The sequence below is a fragment of the Primulina tabacum genome, chromosome 10, assembly GCF_025594145.1.
Source record: "Primulina tabacum isolate GXHZ01 chromosome 10, ASM2559414v2, whole genome shotgun sequence".
NCBI classification, from domain to species: domain Eukaryota; kingdom Viridiplantae; phylum Streptophyta; class Magnoliopsida; order Lamiales; family Gesneriaceae; genus Primulina; species Primulina tabacum.
The window spans coordinates 6,209,776-6,230,071 of record NC_134559.1 but is presented as its reverse complement, the minus strand read 5'-3'; the positions used below and the strand labels follow the sequence as shown (position 1 = coordinate 6,230,071).

The 20,296-nt window shown below is 34.5% G+C and overlaps 3 protein-coding genes across 14 annotated transcripts; 2 read left to right on the top strand and 1 right to left on the bottom strand.

Moving 5' to 3' along the window:
- Positions 1–290: 290 nt before the first annotated feature.
- LOC142504836 (AUGMIN subunit 8-like) lies at positions 291–7,438 on the bottom strand. Of its 10 annotated transcripts, none has more exons than XM_075617675.1 (8): positions 7,237–7,438; positions 6,309–6,403; positions 4,316–5,726; positions 3,798–3,917; positions 2,642–2,758; positions 2,482–2,571; positions 1,421–1,528; positions 291–927 (listed from the first exon to the last, which is right to left on the bottom strand). In XM_075617675.1, the coding sequence occupies exons 3-8, from the start codon at positions 5,585–5,587 to the stop codon at positions 874–876; spliced, it is 1,761 nt and encodes a 586-aa protein (XP_075473790.1). In that variant the 5' UTR covers positions 5,588–5,726; positions 6,309–6,403; positions 7,237–7,438; the 3' UTR covers positions 291–873. The 10 variants fall into 10 exon arrangements, 9 of the variants coding, with proteins under 9 accessions (XP_075473790.1, XP_075473796.1, XP_075473794.1 ...); XM_075617681.1 differs by lacking the exons at positions 6,309–6,403; positions 7,237–7,438 and adding an exon at positions 5,842–6,136 and having other exon boundaries at positions 4,316–5,568; positions 5,683–5,726; XM_075617679.1 differs by lacking the exon at positions 6,309–6,403.
- A 4,182-nt stretch (positions 7,439–11,620) lies between these two features.
- LOC142506207 (calcineurin subunit B-like) lies at positions 11,621–14,898 on the top strand. Of its 2 annotated transcripts, XM_075619385.1 has the most exons (5): positions 11,621–11,968; positions 12,249–12,373; positions 13,130–13,226; positions 13,331–13,440; positions 14,025–14,898. In XM_075619385.1, exons 2-5 carry the CDS (start codon positions 12,335–12,337, stop codon positions 14,226–14,228), a joined length of 450 nt encoding a protein of 149 aa, XP_075475500.1. In that variant the 5' UTR covers positions 11,621–11,968; positions 12,249–12,334; the 3' UTR covers positions 14,229–14,898. The 2 variants fall into 2 exon arrangements, with proteins under 2 accessions (XP_075475500.1, XP_075475502.1); XM_075619387.1 differs by lacking the exon at positions 12,249–12,373 and having other exon boundaries at positions 11,622–11,968.
- A 2,624-nt stretch (positions 14,899–17,522) lies between these two features.
- LOC142505814 (uncharacterized) lies at positions 17,523–20,126 on the top strand. 2 transcript variants are annotated; one of them, XM_075618925.1, is made up of 3 exons: positions 17,523–18,011; positions 18,098–19,669; positions 19,769–20,126. In XM_075618925.1, the coding sequence occupies exons 2-3, from the start codon at positions 18,278–18,280 to the stop codon at positions 19,790–19,792; spliced, it is 1,416 nt and encodes a 471-aa protein (XP_075475040.1). In that variant the 5' UTR covers positions 17,523–18,011; positions 18,098–18,277; the 3' UTR covers positions 19,793–20,126. The 2 variants fall into 2 exon arrangements, with proteins under 2 accessions (XP_075475040.1, XP_075475039.1); XM_075618924.1 differs by having other exon boundaries at positions 17,524–18,011; positions 18,238–19,669.
- Positions 20,127–20,296: the final 170 nt, after the last annotated feature.

Genomic DNA, 20,296 nt, shown 5'->3' with positions numbered 1-20,296 from the left:
GAAAGTTGCTGCTGAAAAATTGATTGCAAATTTTTAGTGTCAGTGGAGGTATCGTCCTTCACTTCAAAAAAAAAAAAAAAAATCCGCTTATTTTTAAGAAAATTCAAGACATTTAATTGGATCTATGGTAAGGATATTATACTCGTTGTGCTCGACAATTTTTTTACTAATGTCATAGGAGGAAAGACCCGAGCCAAAATTCAATTCCTAATGAATGAGCAAAACCTGGAAATTGTCCGTGCTTTCTTTTACATTTCCATTAAGATTAGTTTAAATACATGAAGAGGAAATAATAGAAGCTTGAGCCTGTGGATTAAAAGAAACAAGAAAGATCACAAACTCTAACCAAACCTGAGGATAAAAAAACTAACAATAACGAATAAAAATGAATAAAATGAACATATCAGCTATACACACGAAGTAGCGGTCATCGTAGTCGAATCAGGCCTCGTGGTAAAGCCTTAACCACGATATCGTCAGAAAGCAAGAAAATAAACAACTTGCTCAGTCAATTGATATCTCATCCGTCGCAGTCAGTCGTCCAGGACAAAGCTGAAACAGTTAGCATCTAGTTCGGAAAAACTCTTGACTGATCTTAATCCGGAAGATTCCAACTTAAAGTTTTCTCAAATGCGGCGCGTACCAAGAATTTTAACGAGTAGCACTAGTGTTGCTTCAAAATCTAGAATGATCTTAATCAAGGACATTTCAAGAATTTTGACGAGCGAGGTTGATTAGTGTTTCTTGAGCAGGCTAAATTAGAATTCCGCAGAATTCACATAAAATTAGATATTTTTCCATTTGAAGGGGAGCTTCTCCCTTCAAGATCCAATCCTGATTCTTGATACCAAAAAGACACCGATGCACCATTTCTCATAGTTTCTGTTCCATCTGCAATATATGGGTCCTAAGGCTGTGCTCTTCTGCCTGCCCAGGCACAGCAGTCAAGCTCATCAGTTAGCGCAAAACCAACAAGTACAATGTCAAATCACAAATAAAACATCAGGAAAAAAGGGGCAAATTCTTTCATGATGTCTATATGGTGAACATCAGAAATTTCTTATCATTATCCTCAAATTTCTTATAGCCATAATCAGTGGGAAACTGGCAGACGACTGCTCAGTCGGAAGTAAGCTCAAGGGATGAAATTCGATCTAAACCGGTGAAAAGAAGAGAAGGAAAAAATAAAGCTTTCTAACATTTTATCTAACGTCAGAGAGGAGCTCTAAGCTGCTAATAAGGATGAAAAATCAACTTCAGAACAATCACATGGCACTACGAACTTCCCACGTGTCACCATTAATAATCTTCAGTTTTGTCATCTTACACACACTTCCGATGTAGCCAATAAGGGGTATGGTAAAAGAAAAAGAAAAAAGAGAATTTGATATCTATCTAACAAAATTTTCTTTGTCCTCACCTGAAATGCAATGGAAGAGCTCATAAGCGACTCATATTCATCAAGCAAGGCTCTTTCTTGTGCTGCTATATCAGCAAGTTCAGAAACCAAATGATTCATCCCCTCCACCTAAATGTGCAATTGAAGTCTTAGAGTTAGCCACACATAAGCGCAATGAAAGTTACGATGAATATAATCAACTAAAAATCAAATTAATGCTGAGAGCATAAAAATGCATGTAAAATGGGATGGAAGGACTCAACAATGCTAACCCTTCCATTTATCGAAAATGCGAGAGATCAAAATAATACATGTCCCAGAAGCCAATGAAAACAAGAATACTTTCAACGAATAGGAAATTTTACACAACTAAGTTATATGTTGTCTCATTCATAACCCTAGAAAGACAATTTTAACCACATTTAAGCTCTGGGATGGGTTGACTGTAAACATTTAAACAACTAAGTTATGTACTGTCTCATTCATAAGCCTGGTATGGTATTTAATTACAAGGTGATAGACACCATAATGACTATATATCCCAAATTTAGAGACATTTAATTGTGGGGTCAATATTATTGTCTATGATTAAATTAAGGTTACAATGTTAAAACACTTTCTTCTTAAGTTCCAATTCTTTTAATATTTAGGTAGACCATGCGTTTAAACATTTTGCCGCTAAACCGCTAGCTATCAAGCCAAAAGAGAGAAGAGTGTAATAATTTGCAAGGCAAAAAGTTTCCTATCCCTATCCAGCTCACTATCCTTTTATAGTCAGAAGCTTTATTATATTAGCTTAGCGTAACTCAAATTAATCAACATATCATGCCTGATAAGGTCCCTAGGTTGTCCATCTAGAAAATGCACCCTTCGATAGCAGATAGTAGCTGGGGAATTTCACTAATTTGTGGTAATAAATTTTACTTGTGGTAGACCAGACGATTAATTTTGTGGAGTAAGCTAAAGGAAGACCAGCCGATTAGTTTTGTGGAGTAAGATAAAGGAGTAGCACTCAATACATCCTCCCCCTTGTGTTAACAAACAATGGAATGTGATAGGTACAATAGCAGAATTTCTCGGACCTGTGGAATTATAGAACATAGTGAGGATCCCATCGCCTGCATCACGTCCACCAATGAGCATACAACTGCTTTGATAGTCAGGATATCTCCCTAGAAAGTATTTGATTAATTAAAGTTTGCAATAAAAAAATTTAGCATCAAGGACTAGTCAGCTGGATACCTTTGCTCCTCCAGCTACTGGAATGCGGATGGTGTTAGACTGCAGATCTTGTATGGCTGAGGTTAATGAATTAGCATGATCTCTTTCAACTGAAGCCCACTCATTAAGACCAGTCAGCTGAGAGTTGCATTTCAGTTAGTAAACTTAAAGCCAATAGTTTACTACAAATACTGGTCATGAGGCCAAACAAATGCAGTTGCATGCATCGGCATATTGTAGGAATACCACAATCAAAAAATACGAGGACCAATCGAGACATTTTGCTGGTTAATGCGAATAGAGACATGTATTAACATGCTGACAACATATAAATTATGATCATGTATGCATTTATCATCGGCCTAACTGTTAAGGATAAGCTTGTAATTATCTGCACAATTAACTGTTGCAGCCACTGAAATAACTGACAATCTCATTTTATAAACTTTACAATCCACCATTTTATTGGAAATTTCTCTCCTCCATCCACTCCATGAGATATTTCTTATCATTATCCATGCGACTCATCTCTGTCATACCCTTCAGCGTAATAACACCGCGTGATGCAAACGAAAAGGATAGGTCTGCCGCATCTCAGAAACTACCATATTCCATGAGATCAGGTGAATAATCACCATTTGTAAGAATTTATTGATATAATCTTAGACGCTACAACATTCCCTTGGAACCATGATTTTACAATAGGAATTTTTGCACAAGTATCGGTATATTCCATTAAATCAAGCCCCTTGAATTCCAAATAGCCGACAGGAAATCCCTAGTTAATCGAGGCATGTGATGCTTTGAAATTAACAAACATACATCAGTAAGTAGAACTGATATTATGCTTGAATAACACCCAAAGATGTCACCAAATAGCAATTTCTATACAAGACAGACGGTTAAAGTCACATGTCCCTGATTATTTTTTGTCGTCCTTCTATCCCTGTCAAAAATAAATTATTCTGCTCACCAGAAATTTGTGGTATTTGTAACTCAAGATGTTTTCCCAGATAAAGCTTGAGGTATGTATATTGTGCTTCCTAGAATCTAATCCATAAAGAGCAAGATGCATTTGATACTAAATCATGTCGATTAAGCAATAAATTTGTTTGATAAAGCAGAATAGGTTAACTTCTAAGTCAGTCAAACATCTTAAGAAGTAAAGATTGATTACGTTATTGTTCAAAACCGAGTAAATCTTCAACTGGAGGCTCAGCTGCTGGAGATCAATCCGTTTCGCTACTACCGAGTCTAGCATATCTACAGTTGTCCTCCTCACGCTATAAAGCATATCCTGAATCATCAAATCAACTCATGTGTGTATAAATAGATAAAGATGTATTTGATTTAAAGAAGAAGAAAAAAACAACACATCCGCCATCACAATATAAGTTAGCTTTCGGTTTCATTGTAATACTTGAGAGACAAGGAATTAGTTGAGCTCAAATATGCTAACGAGGAGATAAGAAACAGTGTGTATAAAATGCCACAACACAGGAGATCAGAAATCGTGCTCATAAAATGTCACAACACAACTAGTCAGCAATTTCACATAAGAGAAGAAACTTGAAAATTTTAACTTGAAAGTGGATAATAGAAAATGTCAATAGTGGAAATTTAACCTAGAATAAGATACTCAATGTATTTGAAACAACTGAGGGCATGCTAAAGTTTCAGTAGATAATCTCAAACCTCTGCTTTTACTTTTTGAGAATGCAATGCAACATCAGTTCGGGCGTTTGCGTATCGCCATTGCAAGTGTCTATTGTATAACAGGCGCAACTGATGAACATCTTCAATGTGATTTGCAGCTTTCTTTCCTTTCTTAACATCGACAATGAAACTAAGAACAGAAGCAGAACTCTGAGGTTGTCTGGATGGGCTGGATGGTCTAGTGTGAGCAGGACTTGATGCCCTAGAAGGATTGGTAGCCTTAGTTCTAGACGGACTGACCCCTCTAGACAAAGAGGGTGAGGGGGATGGAGGGCGTGATCCAGGATTTGTCACAGACTGAGCTTTAGTTGCTGTATTCAACAATAGTGCTTTATCTGATGAGTTCGAAGAGCGGGACTTTTGTTTACTCAGGGAACTGTCATCAATTGAACATCTATTTCCAATATCATCACGGGATAATAGCACTAACAAATCACTGCAAGATTTTTGTAAAGGTTTGCTTGCCCCATCCAAAGATAACCTCCGAAGGGAAGGTACACCTATTCCTGAATGGGGTAAAGATGAAGTTCTGCTAATTCTATCCGTCAGATCAATGCTTCTATTCAAAGTACCAGAAGACACTTTTCCACCAATTCTGCTTGGCCATCTATGCTGATCGACTAAGCGAGCATGTAGGGTATCAACGGGTTTAGAGTTCTCAGATTGATCAGAATTCTTTCCTTTCATTGGACTCCTCTTCCTCTCCAGTGTGGGCTTTCTTGAAGCAGGTGTTTCAGCTTGTCTACGAGTTATATTAGATGATGACCTCAGTGTACGATCGGTGAGAGTATGAGATACTGGCTTCTCTTTCTTGCTTGTAGGAACAGAGATTGTATCAGATTGAAAAGAAACATTGAGATTCCGCATAGTAGATGGCCATAAAGACTCTGGCAATCTATTGCCCACCACTTTTTTTGACGCCAATTGCATTTCTGCAGGTGTATACTGCATTGGTGTTGATGGGGTTGGACTGGGTGGTGTTGATGGTCTAGAGGGGAGTTTCCTTTCAGCTGAAATAGCTCTTTTTGGTGCCAATACAGTTGAGGTTGGTGATGTCCTACTGGGATTAGGTGATGGGCAGCGTTTTGGTCCATTGGCTGCAGAGAGTGTAGGTGACCTATACCTAGAACTTACTTCTCTGGTTCGAGAGCGATGGGTGGTTTCATTCTTGTTATCAGCTGGAACGAGTGGCCGTCTCGATGTCACTGCTGTAGATTGTGTCTGCAGTCGTTCTGATTCAGATACATCCATAAATACACCACATTGACGTCCCGTTTCATACACTATGTACCACTATGAACGTATTTTCCATATATTTTCACAAAACCCAATCAATCTATTCTTACTTGCACCAATCGCGTTACAGGATCTTCTTTCCCATACTGAAAATCTGCCACATAAATTTGCAGCCAAAAGTAAGATACCACAGATGGGAAGATGAGAAAAGAAGAGAATCGGAAATGATAAAAAGGAAAAGATGCACAAAAGAATATATCTTTACAGACACCCAGATCTCAATGAAGTTGAACTAGAAAATTTCAATCAAGAAAGCTTGTAAGACCATCCAACCTGACCCAAATCCAGACAGATCGCAAACCAAAGCAACATTGTTAAGAGGATACCAAACGAAATAAAAAAAGGGAGGCAGTAAAAATCACAATATAAGGAGAAAATACAGTAAACTTAGCCATTCCCTCGGTAAATTAGGGAAAGAGTAGGAGAAGAATGGGTGCAGAAAAGTAGTATAGGAAATGGGATGGGAGGGTGTAGGTAGGATAAGAAAGCTCTTCTTGCTTTCACTTTTACCATTTATATTTTATTTCCTTCTCTTATTTCCTCTTTGTTCATGGTCCCCAGCCTTTTGTCCACCCTCCTCACGGGAATGCCACGGTTGGTTGAATTGGAACTGCGTTTACAACAACTCACAAGCAAATACACACGCAACACACACATATTCAGTAAATAGACTCACATTTAATAATAGAGTTCTCTGCCCCTGTGTGTTCGTCCTTCCCACAACCGACTTTTCATGAAAGGAATTCGGTGAAAGTGATACCTTTTCTTTCTCTGTCAACCGCATTGCAAGATTAATTACGTGAATACATCTTACTTTTTCATGATTAGACTAAAGAAAAAATTAATTCCAGAGAAGCAAATAGTTAAATCAAAATAAATGTTCAGGAAACATTAAAAACAAGCCGTGTATATATTATTCTTGAGTCCAACATGGTACCTATCTGTGGTAAAATAAGGAAAAACGGTTCAGATTAACTACAGATACCCCAGAAACCAAGGAGGCCACGTGCAATTAGAGCTTAGTGTCCTTCACCATGAACTTAATGTACCATTATTATACATAACAACAAAAATCAATACTTAATCACTATTAGCCAATAATAAACATGAATTAAGATCATTATGTGAAAAAAAATATGTTCTTTCATATACATAAATGTCGGGGAATAAAGGCAGAAATTTTTTGCGTCGACGATTCAATTTACTGATAATCTGCCTTAGTCTGTTTATTTTTTCTTGAACTTTTCTAGCATCTGTAGGTCATTTCTTGTATAGTCTTCGAAAAATAACCTTCACAAACTTAGTAATAACAATACTTAACAAATAACAATCATCATAATCGAAATCAGTGAATTACGTCAAATTTATTCATATTCTACAACATCCTGCAAGCCTGTAAGCGGAATTAATATTCCAACGGAATTTTCTCACATTTCTAATCCGGAAAAAAAAATCAAAAGTCAACAAATCCAAAGTACATCATTCGAAACGATTGAAATTCAAACTAGTGCTGCACGCCGAGAAAATCAATTATATTTTAGAAATCGCAACTTTTCATGAAAATCAAACCAAAAACATGATGATAAAATACATGATGATCGTACCTGATTCTCCGGCGACGAAGACGCGTGATCAGAAAGTTTGAAAATTCCGTAAACCATAAATCAACACACGTTTTTCTCAATATATATAAATACAAAAAGGGATTAAACAAAATATAATATGAAAATAAATAAAATAAATTGAAATGATAAAAATTCAGATCGAGGGAATTTCACGTTTCGATAGAGTGCTCGAGGTGACGCGGTTGTGTACTTGTGTTCGCGCCATTATTATTTATTTATTATATATATTTAATTGGAAACAATTGATTTGTTTGTCTAATGAAAAGTTTAGAACTTATATTATTATTAAAGAGTTTTATAAATAGTTTTTTAATTAAATGTTTGTTATTAGAATAAAAATTATCTAAGTAAGATATTTTTTTTATTTTCGAATTTTTTTGGAATTTTACATTATATTCGTGTGTTGTATTGATTTTCCAGTCTCAATTCAATAACTGCACTCTTTGCGGTATATAAGAATCGAACACGTTATTGTGAATTCTGATATAGCTAATATGATATAACGTGGTAATAGTAAAACTCAAATATTTTAAATTATATATAGTTCTTACGTTATATTATGATTGCTCTCTTGATAAACACAAATATATAAAACAAATTAATTATTATTTTCAAAGTATTACAAGTATAAAATTAAATTATACTTGTGTTTCAATAATTTTATTTGAATATTAGAAAATAACAACAAAGTTGTAAACTCTCAGTCGACTTGAATTTTTTTCTAAATTTACACATAATAACCTTGTCATATAAAGAATTCATTCATTTTAGCCAAAAATTTGTGTGAGACGGTCTCACGGATCGTATTTTGTGAGACAGATCTCTTATTTGGATCATCCATGAAAAGTTTTAATTTTATGCTAAAAATATTACTTTTTATTGTGAATATCAGTAGGGTTGACACGTCTCACAGATAAAGATTCGTGAGATCGTCTCGTAACATACATACTTTTCATTTTAATACATTCATAATCTCTATAATATTTTATCATATATCAATTTCACACCTTCAACCAATTATTATTTTGAAACTACATCTTCAACCAATTATTTAAAACACATAAATTATATAATTAAACCAGTGATTATATTATTTAGCCTTTTATGTAATGAATATATTTTATTATATCATAATAATGTATCGAATTTCGTATTAAAAATATATTTCAAAATTACTAACACAATCGGTTTTGTGTTAATTTGAGTTGGATCCAAAACCCGACCGAACATTGTTATAGTTTGTTTGACATAGAGGCGCGAAATTTTTTGAAAATTTTGTGAGGCAAAGAGTTATGTGGAGAGAAAGGTGGTTTGAACACTTCGATGAACATAGTGCCATAGAGATGATGTTCAAAAATATTAGTTAACTATAAAGTTGGGGACTAAAAGTCTTAAAGCACATTTTAGTGGCCTAAATAAATATAAAGTTGGGGCTGAAAGTCTTAAAGCACATTTTACTATTTTAGTGGCCTAAATAATATAAAGTTGAAGTGTAAATTGTGAAAATTTAATGGAGAAGATGGATATTTATGGAGTGGACCAAAAGGCAATTAATTGATGGGCACCTTGTGTGCCAAATGAACCAACAAACAAAGATAATTCTTTCATGCCTTGGCATGTTCTTGACTTGGTTTTATTGAATTTTGTTTTTTTTTGGCAACCAAGAAAAGCAAAGCAGTAAAGATGAAAATAAAATTGATCTAATTTTTGGAAAATTCCATGTAATGTATTTCTTTAATTTTTTTTATATTTAAAACCAAAAACCCTTTTGTTGACCTACTTTTCAGCTTGATGGGTTTAGTTTTTTTTATCTATACAAAAAAAAAGGTTAGGACAAATAAATTTCAAGTGGGGTTTGACTCTTTTGTAAGAAAATCATTTTAGAATGATGTTTGTCTTTGTCTTTTAACTTATAATTTAAATTACTCATGATTCTTGTCCTTTCAACTCATTAGTAATTAATTTTTTTTTTAAAAAAAACAACTCATTCTAGTGGGGCATAAAATTAAAGGAAAAAAAAATGTAAAATGGAAATAACAATTTAATTTTTGGAAAGCCAAGTGTGTAAAATTAATATACACTACTAGTGACAGGTAAAAATGAAGAAATTAATTAAGATTAATGCTATATGTACAATCAATTTTGTATAACAATCTTTACAATACAAAAAATTCAATAAAAAATTCGTTTATTAAAATCTCATGATAAATTCAATACAAATCTCACGAAATAATAACAAAATCTTGTGATATAATAACAAAATCTCATGATATAATTGTTTAAATATCGTTGTACGATATTTCGTTGTACCTTTAGCATTGTTCATTAATTAAACATGATTATGATATTTTTGCCAAAGTCTTTGGAAATTTCCTCTTTAGTTATATCAATTACGTACAAAGTCGCGTACATAATCTAATCAACACCGATGCACACAATTTCTGTCTTTGTGAACTTGAAATACTGAACTGTTAGCAGCACACAATTGGAATTGCTAGAAAAAAATACGGTGCTGGATGATTGATATATTTCTCAAGACGAAAAGTTATATAAAATCTCTCGATGAGTGTTTAGTATGTTTACCAATTGCGGAGAAAGAACACCACTTTCTGGATACAAATACTGTGATACACTTGTCCCACATCTTAAAAGTGAAAGATTTAATATGAGTTTATAATGGCTTACAATGGACTTCTATAGCTACTTGGGTTAATCATTTTCGTAAAGCGAGGACGAATACGAATAGTTGCTATAGGGGCCCATTGTGCAGTCACGCAGCCGCAGGCCTGGGCTCGTGGCATGACAGAATGGTATCAGAGCCGGTCACCGGCATGGAACACCAATAAATAAGTGCTATGCGGGGCAAAGTGCTCGTGCATGGAGCCACCTCTTGAACCTGCGGACCTCTAGATTCTCAGTGCTGGTGGATCGAGGGGTCAGGCCGCGACGAGGACGTCGCGTTCTGAAGGAGGGGTGATTGTGATACCCTTGTCCCACATCTTAAAAGTGAAAGATTTAAAATGAGTTTATAATGGCTTACAATGGACTTTTATAGCAACTTGAGTTAATCATTTTCGTAAAGCGAGGCACGAATACGAAGTAGTTGCTATAGGGGCTCATTGTGCAGTCACGCAGCCGCAGGTCTGGGCTCGGGGCATGACAAATACGATCTTCTGTGATAAACGAAGAGATGTAACATTTGGTTCGAAAACAAACTAGTTCAAGGGACACAAAGTTTTCGAATGAGTGTAATCTTTCACATAATAATTTGAAAATAATAATAATTATTATTTTTCAAATAAATTTTGTCCAAAAAATTTAATACTGTCAAGTGACTTGACCTCACTGCATTGAGCTGAGCCAGCCGTGTGTGTTTCTTTGAAACCCAACGTCTTCTTCCCCCTTTCAAAATTTTCTTGTGCCTCTAATGACCCAATTCCATAGTTCAGACTTAGAACTAATAAGAAAAATAAGACTTGGTTTGACTTTCAATGAATCCCGTGGCACAAAATCTAAAAGAAGTGAACTATAATTTTTAGCCTCTTCTTCGTCGAATGCTAAATTCTTGTTTTAGAATGAAAATTTTATCATGACAGAAATATCTATGAACCAATGAACTTGTTACATCCAAGTTTGAGGTTGTATCCCTATCCTTTGGAGTGACGTACTCTGCAATCTGATAATCCGCCACAGGTATTTTCCCTCGTCCTCTCTGCACCCAAAAAGATTATAGCATAAACACTTGGTCAGAACCAGAATAGTTTTAGTAAGGGAAAAACCAAGAAAACAATTAAGACTTGGATTACTGAGCACCAGAAAACTGAAGTGCCAGGAAAATTCTAATTGAATTTTTGTAAACTTTGGAGAAGAGTCGTAATTACAAGATTCTGAAAACATTAAACATTCATGGCCTACAGTAATTTAACAAGGCAAAATACCTGAATATTGAGCATATGGCCTCTAGTAATTTAACAAGGCAAATTACCTGAATATTGTCTATCAAATCTTGAGGGTGTTCTGTTCTGTCCACAGGCCAACTTGTTAAGTTAAAAGAAAGTAAGAAAAATGACTTAGTTTAAATATCTGCGGCAATGGATTGAATCGCTATTTTGCGGTGCAAGTCCGACAGAGCACTCTAATGGCAAAATCACATCAGAAGAAAGCAACAGACAATATATAAACCAATTGCTTTTATAACGGTGAAGCACAACTTTTTATTCGTTCCGTGTGTATTTCTGTGGGTCGAGCCATCCCACTAACCTGTTTCGAACAAGGTATTTTTTAGATTTTATATTGGATATTTTGTTTTTTTAAACTTCAATCAACTTATATCCTTAAATAAACAGTGCCACCAAAAAAAAACTTAGATTCTAGTGCAACACTCCCTATCAAAGTATTCGGTGACCTTTAAACAAACGTTTTTAGAGGTTGCTAACCTCCGAAAATCTCTGTTTCGATTTTTTAAATTCGGCGAGATTTCAAACAGAGAGGGAGAAAATAAGGCTGGACATGTTTGGAATTCAATCAAAGTATTGAGGATTAGTTATAATATCCAGAATCGCCCTTTCTTGAAACCATAGCTTCCTCAGGTAAAGAATATAAAGTCACACCTTGACCTTCTGCTTCTTCAATCACAGCACAATGGGCAACGCCTCTTCGATGCTCACCCAATACGATATTGAAGAACTCCAAGAACACTGCAATCATGCATGTAATTACGCGTACATCGCTATCTTTTTCTTATCTTTTGTGTAGTTTCTAATGGATCTGTTGTATTTTGGATGACAGTTCCTAGAACACTGCAAAGAAATAATCTTTTTGGTTGCTTCTGTTATCAATTTGTTGGGTCGTTATCCTTATGCTTTCTCATGGGTCAGCAGTAGTAATTGGACTGGAATGATCTTGTTGGTCGAAATTATTGTAGATTTATGGGTTTCTTTTCCGTACACTTTCTCAAACAAAATTTAGTGACTGTGTTGCATGTTTAATAGTTTCACAGCAGGAGATAGTGTCATAGTATCAAAGGTTCTGCCACTTGGATCTGAAAGGAGGAGGCTTCATCTCTGCTGAGGAAATTATGACTGTACCTGAATTCGCTATCAATTCCCTCTCTCTCGTCATATGAACGGCCACATAGGAACCCTTTTTTTATCTTGTAGTTTCCTGTCCAGAATTCTATGTTCAAACTAATACGAGAAACGAAACAACAGATAGAGCAGAGGCACAAAATCTATGGTTATATGTAGATCCAAGTAGTCGGTAGTGATGAACTTATGAAACCATTTGATGTTATATCATCATTATGAGCATGTATTGATTGGAACCTGATATTTTTCTGATGTTAGATGTGTGGTGTTGTGCCAAGTCAAGAATTGGGGGAAATAGGGTAATCTGTATTTTCTTTTAAAGGTGATGAATGTCTAAAGTTAGAACCGCTGGAACTGAGAGCCATGATATCCGCATATTAATGATTGGATAGAATAACGAGGGCATCAACTGTGATCATATAGGACTTGACAGTCGACTGCCAGTTAGCCTAAGAGTTCTTGCCTTGCAGGTTTTTTCAACTAGAAAAAATACTAGCATGTGCTAGTACTTTGTGGGAACAAAAACTGTTACGGCTCCAAACCAGTTCTCTCTGATCATGTCCCTGTTTACTGTTGTGGTTTCCTTTGCTTATGAAATATCTGTAAATTGCATGTTTATAAGACTGCCCTCCATTATTTTGCTGCAAGTGAGAAAGACTAGCTACCAGGAGAAACAAAGTGTGAAGAACAAATTGAACATGTACTTGACCTGATTAAAGTGAATCTGTTTTTTCGCGTTCATAAAGTCACGCGTTGTCGGAATTATTTGCCCTTTGTGTTCTCAGAGATCATTGAGGATGTTGGATGGACTTAATTTCAATGAGTTTGTAGCATTCCTATCTGCTTTCAGTTCTGGAACAAGCTTGCAGCAAAAAGTCGAATGTAAGACTCACAAAAGAGAAGAATTTGTATCACTTCCTTTTAAAGCTGTTAAGTGTTTCCATTTTTCCCTTGTAGTTGATTTAGCATATAATTTCTTTTACCAGTTATTTTTAAGGTTTATGATTCTGATGGAAATGGAAAGGTTACTTTCAACGAAATGCTGGACATATTCCGGGATTTAACTGGTCAGTTTACATATGAACAACAGAGAGAGGTTAGTCATCCTGCTCTGGTTACTTTTTCCCGTATAGATAGATCGAGTGGCTTTACTATTGTCATCATCTAGTTTTTTTGTCGCTTGCATTGGATATCTTCCAAAAATTGTGGAGAAAGAAAATTTCTGAGCCCACAAAAATCTTATAAGATAAAGATAATTAAAGTTTAAAGCTCAAAGCCTCGCTGTTAATGGAACAAAGTCTTGCTTCTACTTTCTTTCAAATCAGAACAGTCTTTTTGTCTTTATAAATTACATGAAACTTTTTAAAGTTTTGTATCAAACCATAATCTTGATGTTTTGCTTCACATGGAGACTTTTTTAGTTAAGCTTCTATTTCCTGGAAGAACAATCTATTAAGAACTCTTATTTATTGGTTAGTGTAGTCCAGTTATCTAAAGAAGAAAACGAAGTTGTTGAAATATGAAAAATATATGATTGGTCATGCTTCAAGTAATAGAACTTTCATTGAATACATGATGGTGTTTTTTCCCTTTAATCTTTTTGGTGTATTGTTGTTCTCCTACTTGCCTTAATGGCTGATTGATGCTACTTCACGTGATATTGGTGCCATTTTCATACAGAAAGTTCTTACCCATGTTCTTATGGAAGCAGGCTACACAAAGGATTCTCTGTCAGCTCAAGCTGATTTCGTAAAGGTAGGTAATATTCTTCGTATCTTTTATGCTTCTCAAGAAAAGTGGAACCTTAAAAACCGTTTCTTGGTTAATGTATTAATGATATTTGGGTTTAATGGAGGAGTGCAACAGCAAACTTTCTTCTGGTAATGTAATGTTATAGGGCTGTGGCTCAAAGCTGGTATTAATTGGCTGTGCTGTATCTCTCAACTTTTCTTCTAACGACGAAAAAAGCACGTCTTAGTAGTTTTATCGTCTGTCGGATCAAAATACCTTCCGTCATGAATGAAATAACATCTCATGAGAGTAAGTTCTGTTTAGATTATTCATAGGGCAAGGTGTGAGTCGAGTTCAAGCTTGTCGAAGTAAGCTCGTTCATCTATATATGTGCAAAAGCTCATTATTTTCATATAATTTTCCTCTGATCGTTCGCTTATTCCTAACTCGAATTGCTTGTATAATCAAACATGTGATCGTTCAAATGCTAATCGATGGTTCTTGTTCTTGATGCTGAAAATATGGGAAATGGATTGATGGTTTGTTTTCTATTTAAATCATGTTATGTGATGTTTATTTATTTATTGTTATTATTATTATTTTTTGGGTGGTTTCTTCTTACTTTCTTGCCTTACTAAAGCATAAATGAGTAGATGAAACGTGGGAAGATTTGAAGGAGATGGAACAGCTCATTATGGGGAGACATGATAGCAGATTTATAATTGTTCGGATTTTATTTTATAATTTTATTTTCTTTCATTCCACAGTATGATGATAGAACCATGATGAAATATCGAAAGAAGTCATACTTCAAATATGTAGATTTCAAATATTTTCAATTTTTTTTTTGAAAAATATCATAATAAACTTCAAATACACTCTTTTCATATTAATTATAATGAATTTCAAGTACACTCGATAATTGTGTCATTCGAAATTCGTTCTACCTTATATAACTAATGTATAATATATTAATTTATAATTTGATCTATTGTTTCAATATGTTAACCATAAAATATAATCTAAATCTATGTTTTTAAAATTTTTCTGTTCAAGGCAAACATTAATGAAAAATTAATTAGAACATTGAAATTCATTTTAAATAATATTAGATGAGATGTCTTATAAAGATGGGGACTACTTGGTGTAATGCGGACGGGGTCCGTCCGCCGACCGTGGCCCCCGTATAAATGGTAGCCGTTAAAGTCAGCCTTTTAACGACTTTTTGAAAATATATTATAAAGGTTTTTTTAAATTTGAATTGGATATCGAGACCCCACGTGTAATTAATAATAATTAATATTAATAACTTTTTTCACCAAATCAGCATAAATAGTTGAAGAAAAAGAGCATTTTGACGTGGAAAGTTACACACCGTATACTATATGTATAGAGTAGGTCTATTGCGAGACGGTCTCACGAATCTTTATCTACCGATCTTAACAATAAAAAGTAATACTCTTAGCCTAAAAGGTAATATTTCTTCATGGATGACCCAAATAAGATATCTATCTCACAAAATACGATCCGTGAGACCGTCTCACACAAATTTTTGTCATATATATAGTTTTTTTATGCAGTTCACCAACTGTATCAACTTCTGTGTACATCAATGAGGTGATGCTTATTTATTGAATTTGATTAAACATATCAAAATTGTACCACAAATGAAAATAACAAAATATATATGTTTCGGAATTAACTGCCGTGGTAATTCTAAAAAAAAATTGACTGCAAGTGAGGTGAGCTAAGTCTCGTGTCCAAGACACGACATTTCATTTCAGCCAAGTATTTTCAATTACCTTGCTATATTGAGATAACAACTAAATATTAACTTTGCATTTTCAAATTTTAATTAAAAATACACCAAATTTTAAGTCTATAGATTTTATGAAATAAAAATATGGCATTCAGATATAAATCTTCTATTATATATATATATATATATATATATATATATATATATATATTTATATGTGTGTGTATTAGTAATTAAAAGGTAAATATTCTGTGCCTAACTTATTAGGTGTACAAGTAGTATTTTTATGATCTGTGGACTATGGTGAACATTACGATCGTGTTTGTGCTTTCATTTAAGGCGCCAACGAAAGGAACCGCAATAATTAGCCTAAGGCGGCCTCAACGGCGGAGCCGATAACATGTTTTTAACGAGGTTAGAATTTTAAACTTTATAATCTTTAATATTTTAAATTGATATATTCGGGCTAATATCAAATTAATCTAATACTATACAAAATTTATATGTAAATTTTGTATAGTATTAGATTAATTTGATATTAGCCCGATATAAATTTTTTATTTACATATAATATTTTTTTTAAAAAAAAATTGGGTTTAGCCCGAGTGCCAATGAACTGGCTCCGCCACTGGGCGTCCTACAGCTTTCTTCTTGTCGTAGACCGATTCGATTTTTACATTGCTATGTGGATCCAAAATAACTCGTACTCAGCATCCGCCATTCCGGTTGGAGTTTCACATTACCTTCGAAAATTCAATGAAATCACACTTATTATTACAATTGATTTTATATAGCTATTTAATTTTTATTTGATTAGTATTTCGGGACGACGTGTTTATATGATATTAATTCAAAATACAAGTATTGTCTCCTAAATGAGAATATAGTGGATTAAAGTAATTCAAAGAAATTTATGGATCGGAAAAGTCCTTTGATCGTAATTATATAACTGACTGACATGTTGAGTGACATATATTTAATAGGGATTTTTCCTACGCCTTTTTCTATGTTCATTAAATTTGAACGCGATAGCTTATGTAATCAAAACCAAACGATTTGACAACCAAACTAGCATACATGGTTTTAAGCATTTCTAATTCAATTAGATTACTTAGAACTTGGTACACATGTTAGGCCACTATCTGAATATATCATAACATTTGGATCACTCATCAATTATGAACATCGTAAATATAAATACGTAGATGTAAATCTTATCAGTTTTCCGTGTGAAAATTCAAAAAATTTAAAAATCTTCGACGTAAAATTAAATAAATTTTAAACCCGAAGCTTCGTTTTAAAAAGAAAAAAAAAATCAGACATAAAACATATTACAAATCGGGTAACTATGCTTGAGTTTTAAGAACACGGGGATTAAATGTACTTGATTTTTAAAAAAAAAAAAATAGGATGAGTGGTGGAAAATCTCATTAATTTTATATAAGGGATTTTGTGTATTTTTTTAATTACATTTTTAGGACTAATTTTTTTTATTTATAATAATTGTTATTTGTACATAAAGAAACTCCAACAATTTTCAAGTGGTGAAAGTAAAATAAGAGGTGCGAAATTACGTGTACGTGAGAATTTTCAGCAAAATATTTTACCCAAGTGAAGAAGTTTTTTTTCCCATATAACTTCAAGTAAATAAAAAGATATAATAAATTATATAATTATAATCTTTGTTCTTGATTTTGGCAGCATGGAATTAGGGTTCTTTTCAAATCTTTAATGAATTTCTTACATATAATGCATGTAACAAGGGCCTGATCCTTGCTGCCATATCTTTAAATTCGATATATTGATATTATTCAATTTTTTTTAAAAAAAATGTTGGAAGACTGATTCTTCCTATGAAAATGAATATAATTTAAATGTTAAAAATAATTGCTTTTAGATCAAGATTAATATTATAAGCTGAAGTTTTTCTCCCGTATGCGCTTTACGTTTTTCTGAAAGAGAAGGCAAGAAAAAACCGTTACAGATATCATTTGATCTTCGTGATCCTTTCTTTAACAATTCATCCTGAAGAAAACTAGATTCGTGTTGGGATGTTTTTGTTTTTTTCTGGAAACTGGAGCAATTTTGAAGGAAAGGTTGTCTTGAAGGAGAGATTTTGGAAATTGTGAGTTCAAAGGGCTTGCTTTTTTGAATGATTCGGATTTTCTGCAGATTAGGTGAGAACCCATTTCATTTTCTTGTTTGTCTGTTAAATTTTAAGGGTTTCATGATTTGTTATTAGCATTGGTTACCATTTACACAGGATTTCTCTTAGGGAATATATTTGAGTTTCTTGAGTAAGAACTTGGGGTTGGGTACCGTGCTTGTGTTTCTAGACCTTTCAAATTTTAATGCATCACAGCGATTTGATGAGTCGGATGATGTTTCCTTCTCGATTCGCAGATAAAATTCGACTCATTTATGTTCCTGAATCTGTTATGTTATGGCTGAAAATAGCGTGGTGATGTCCCAAGTTGAGGTTTCTGCTTTAAAGGAAACACTCTGTGTTCAGCAACAGCTTCTACAGAAACTTTACAATGAGTTAGATGCGGAAAGAGAGGCCTCCGCCACTGCGGCGAGTGAAGCTTTATCTGTTATATTGCGTCTCCAAGGAGAGAAGGCTGCTGTGAAAATGGAAGCAGAGCAATACAAGAGATTGTCGGAGGAGAAGATGTGTCACGCGGAGGAATCTTTTGCGATAATCGAAGATATTATCTATCAGAAGGAAATGGAGGTGACTGCTTTAGATTACCAAGTTCAGGCCTATAGGTACAAATTGTTGAGCATGGGTTGTGCTGATCCTGGTGTTGGTGAGATAAAGTTTCCCGAAAATCTTTTGCAAAGAAACGAAACTTTAGCCGGGGAAGCAAGCATTCAGAACTTGGGAAGGAGGAATTCTGTTCCTCACCTACTCAAATATAAGAAGGTTGTTCATGAAAAGGAGAGTTCTATGAGCACGGAAACTGATTCAAATGGTAAGATTTTGGAGGAACATGATAACAAGTCATCAGATTCAGATAGGAAGATCGATAGCGCAACTCCCGGTGACATCAATTCTTACTGGGAACAGATAAGGAAATTAGACGAGCGGGTGAAGGAGATAGCGGGCGGTAATAACACAAACTTCAAGAATGAGATGCGGTCTCTGTCATCGATTTCTTCACGACCAAGTACAGGATCTTTATGTGATCCATCTAGCTTGAGGTATGAAACACGTTCGCCCTCACCTCAGTTAAGCACCGGCAATGGTTATGACACAAATAAACTAGGTGTCGAGAATGAAATTGATCTGATCAAGTGCCCCACAGATTTGCCAAAAAATGGTGCGACAGTTGATTATTCTTGTCCTCCAAGTGTTCATGATGTCTTCGAGGTTCCACAAGTTGACAAGAACCTGAGATCTTGTGATTCGTCGACCAAAGACAGACGGAAGACACTTCATCATGTTAGTGAGAGCCTCGAAAGTGATGGACATTCTGGTCATTCAAAATTGTGCAATAAAGATGAACCGGACTGGCTGAAGAAACTATTTCAATCGAATCATCGTGAAAACGAATTATGTAAACCAAGTGAAATTGCTGATATTGATTGTCGCTTGGCTATAGTCCAAACGAGCACAAATGTTCCTGAATCTCGTCCAAGGTCGAATCACCTTAACATGAGATCAGAGATTATTGAAATTGAGAGACACTCAGCATCAACAAACAGAGACGAAGAAATTAAATTGTTGAAAGAGATCAAAGTGAAAATAAATTCATTACATGATGAGGTTAGGAGTTTGAAAATCAAGAAACACGAAGCGCCAGATGACCCTTCCTATCATCTTCTTGCTGAGGTACTCATCCAGGGAACTCTTTGCTGCGACTCTTTCTTTTTCAAAGTTATCAGACTAACCTGTTCTGATATTTTGTGATGCATTTATGTTGAAACACAGGCAATGGTTTACTTCTGGCTCTGACAGGACGGAGAAAACTTAAGAATCCATACGTTATTGTATATAATCTGCCTCACCAACACCTGGTTTGTGCAAGAGAAACTTTGTACATTTATACTCGCTGTGTGAATCGAGTCGATTGTGATATGGTTTGTGTCTGATAAGGAGTATTGTTTTAGTTGTATTCGGTATATATCTGTAATGAAGATCTTGATAGGAGTGTGTGTGTATGATTCCTGGGTCGTAGCCTTAGTTTTACACGAGAAAAGAAAGAGATTCTTACACTTTTTTTGTCTGATGTACACACATATCTTTTTAACATTGTATGAATACCTGAATATGGAATTTACCTTCCCACGTTAAGGGGTGTATTGGTTATAGACTTTTAATGACTTTTATGGAGTTTAAAAGTCTAGAGGTATTCAAACTAGACTTTTATATACTCCATAAAAGTTTAGTGGTATTCAATGTAAACTTTTATAGAATTTTAAAAAGTCATGTGGTATTCAAACTTGACTTTTAAAAACC

Bases quoted from the DNA above. Each gene is read 5' to 3' on its own strand.
- LOC142504836 (XM_075617675.1), bottom strand. From the start codon at position 5,587: ATGGATGTATCTGAATCAGAACGACTGCAGACACAATCTACAGCAGTG. The intron at 2,759-3,797 runs GTAATCAATCTT...TGCAACTCTCAG, and splicing joins ACTCGGTTTTGAACAATAAC to CTGACTGGTCTTAATGAGTG. The intron at 1,529-2,481 runs GTCCGAGAAATT...TTGCACATTTAG, and splicing joins TATGTTCTATAATTCCACAG to GTGGAGGGGATGAATCATTT.
- LOC142506207 (XM_075619385.1), top strand. From the start codon at position 12,335: ATGACTGTACCTGAATTCGCTATCAATTCCCTCTCTCTC. The intron at 12,374-13,129 runs GTCATATGAACG...TTGTGTTCTCAG, and splicing joins CTATCAATTCCCTCTCTCTC to AGATCATTGAGGATGTTGGA. The intron at 13,441-14,024 runs GTTAGTCATCCT...ATTTTCATACAG, and splicing joins CATATGAACAACAGAGAGAG to AAAGTTCTTACCCATGTTCT.
- LOC142505814 (XM_075618925.1), top strand. From the start codon at position 18,278: ATGGCTGAAAATAGCGTGGTGATGTCCCAAGTTGAGGTTTCTGCTTTA. The intron at 19,670-19,768 runs GTACTCATCCAG...GTTGAAACACAG, and splicing joins CCTATCATCTTCTTGCTGAG to GCAATGGTTTACTTCTGGCT.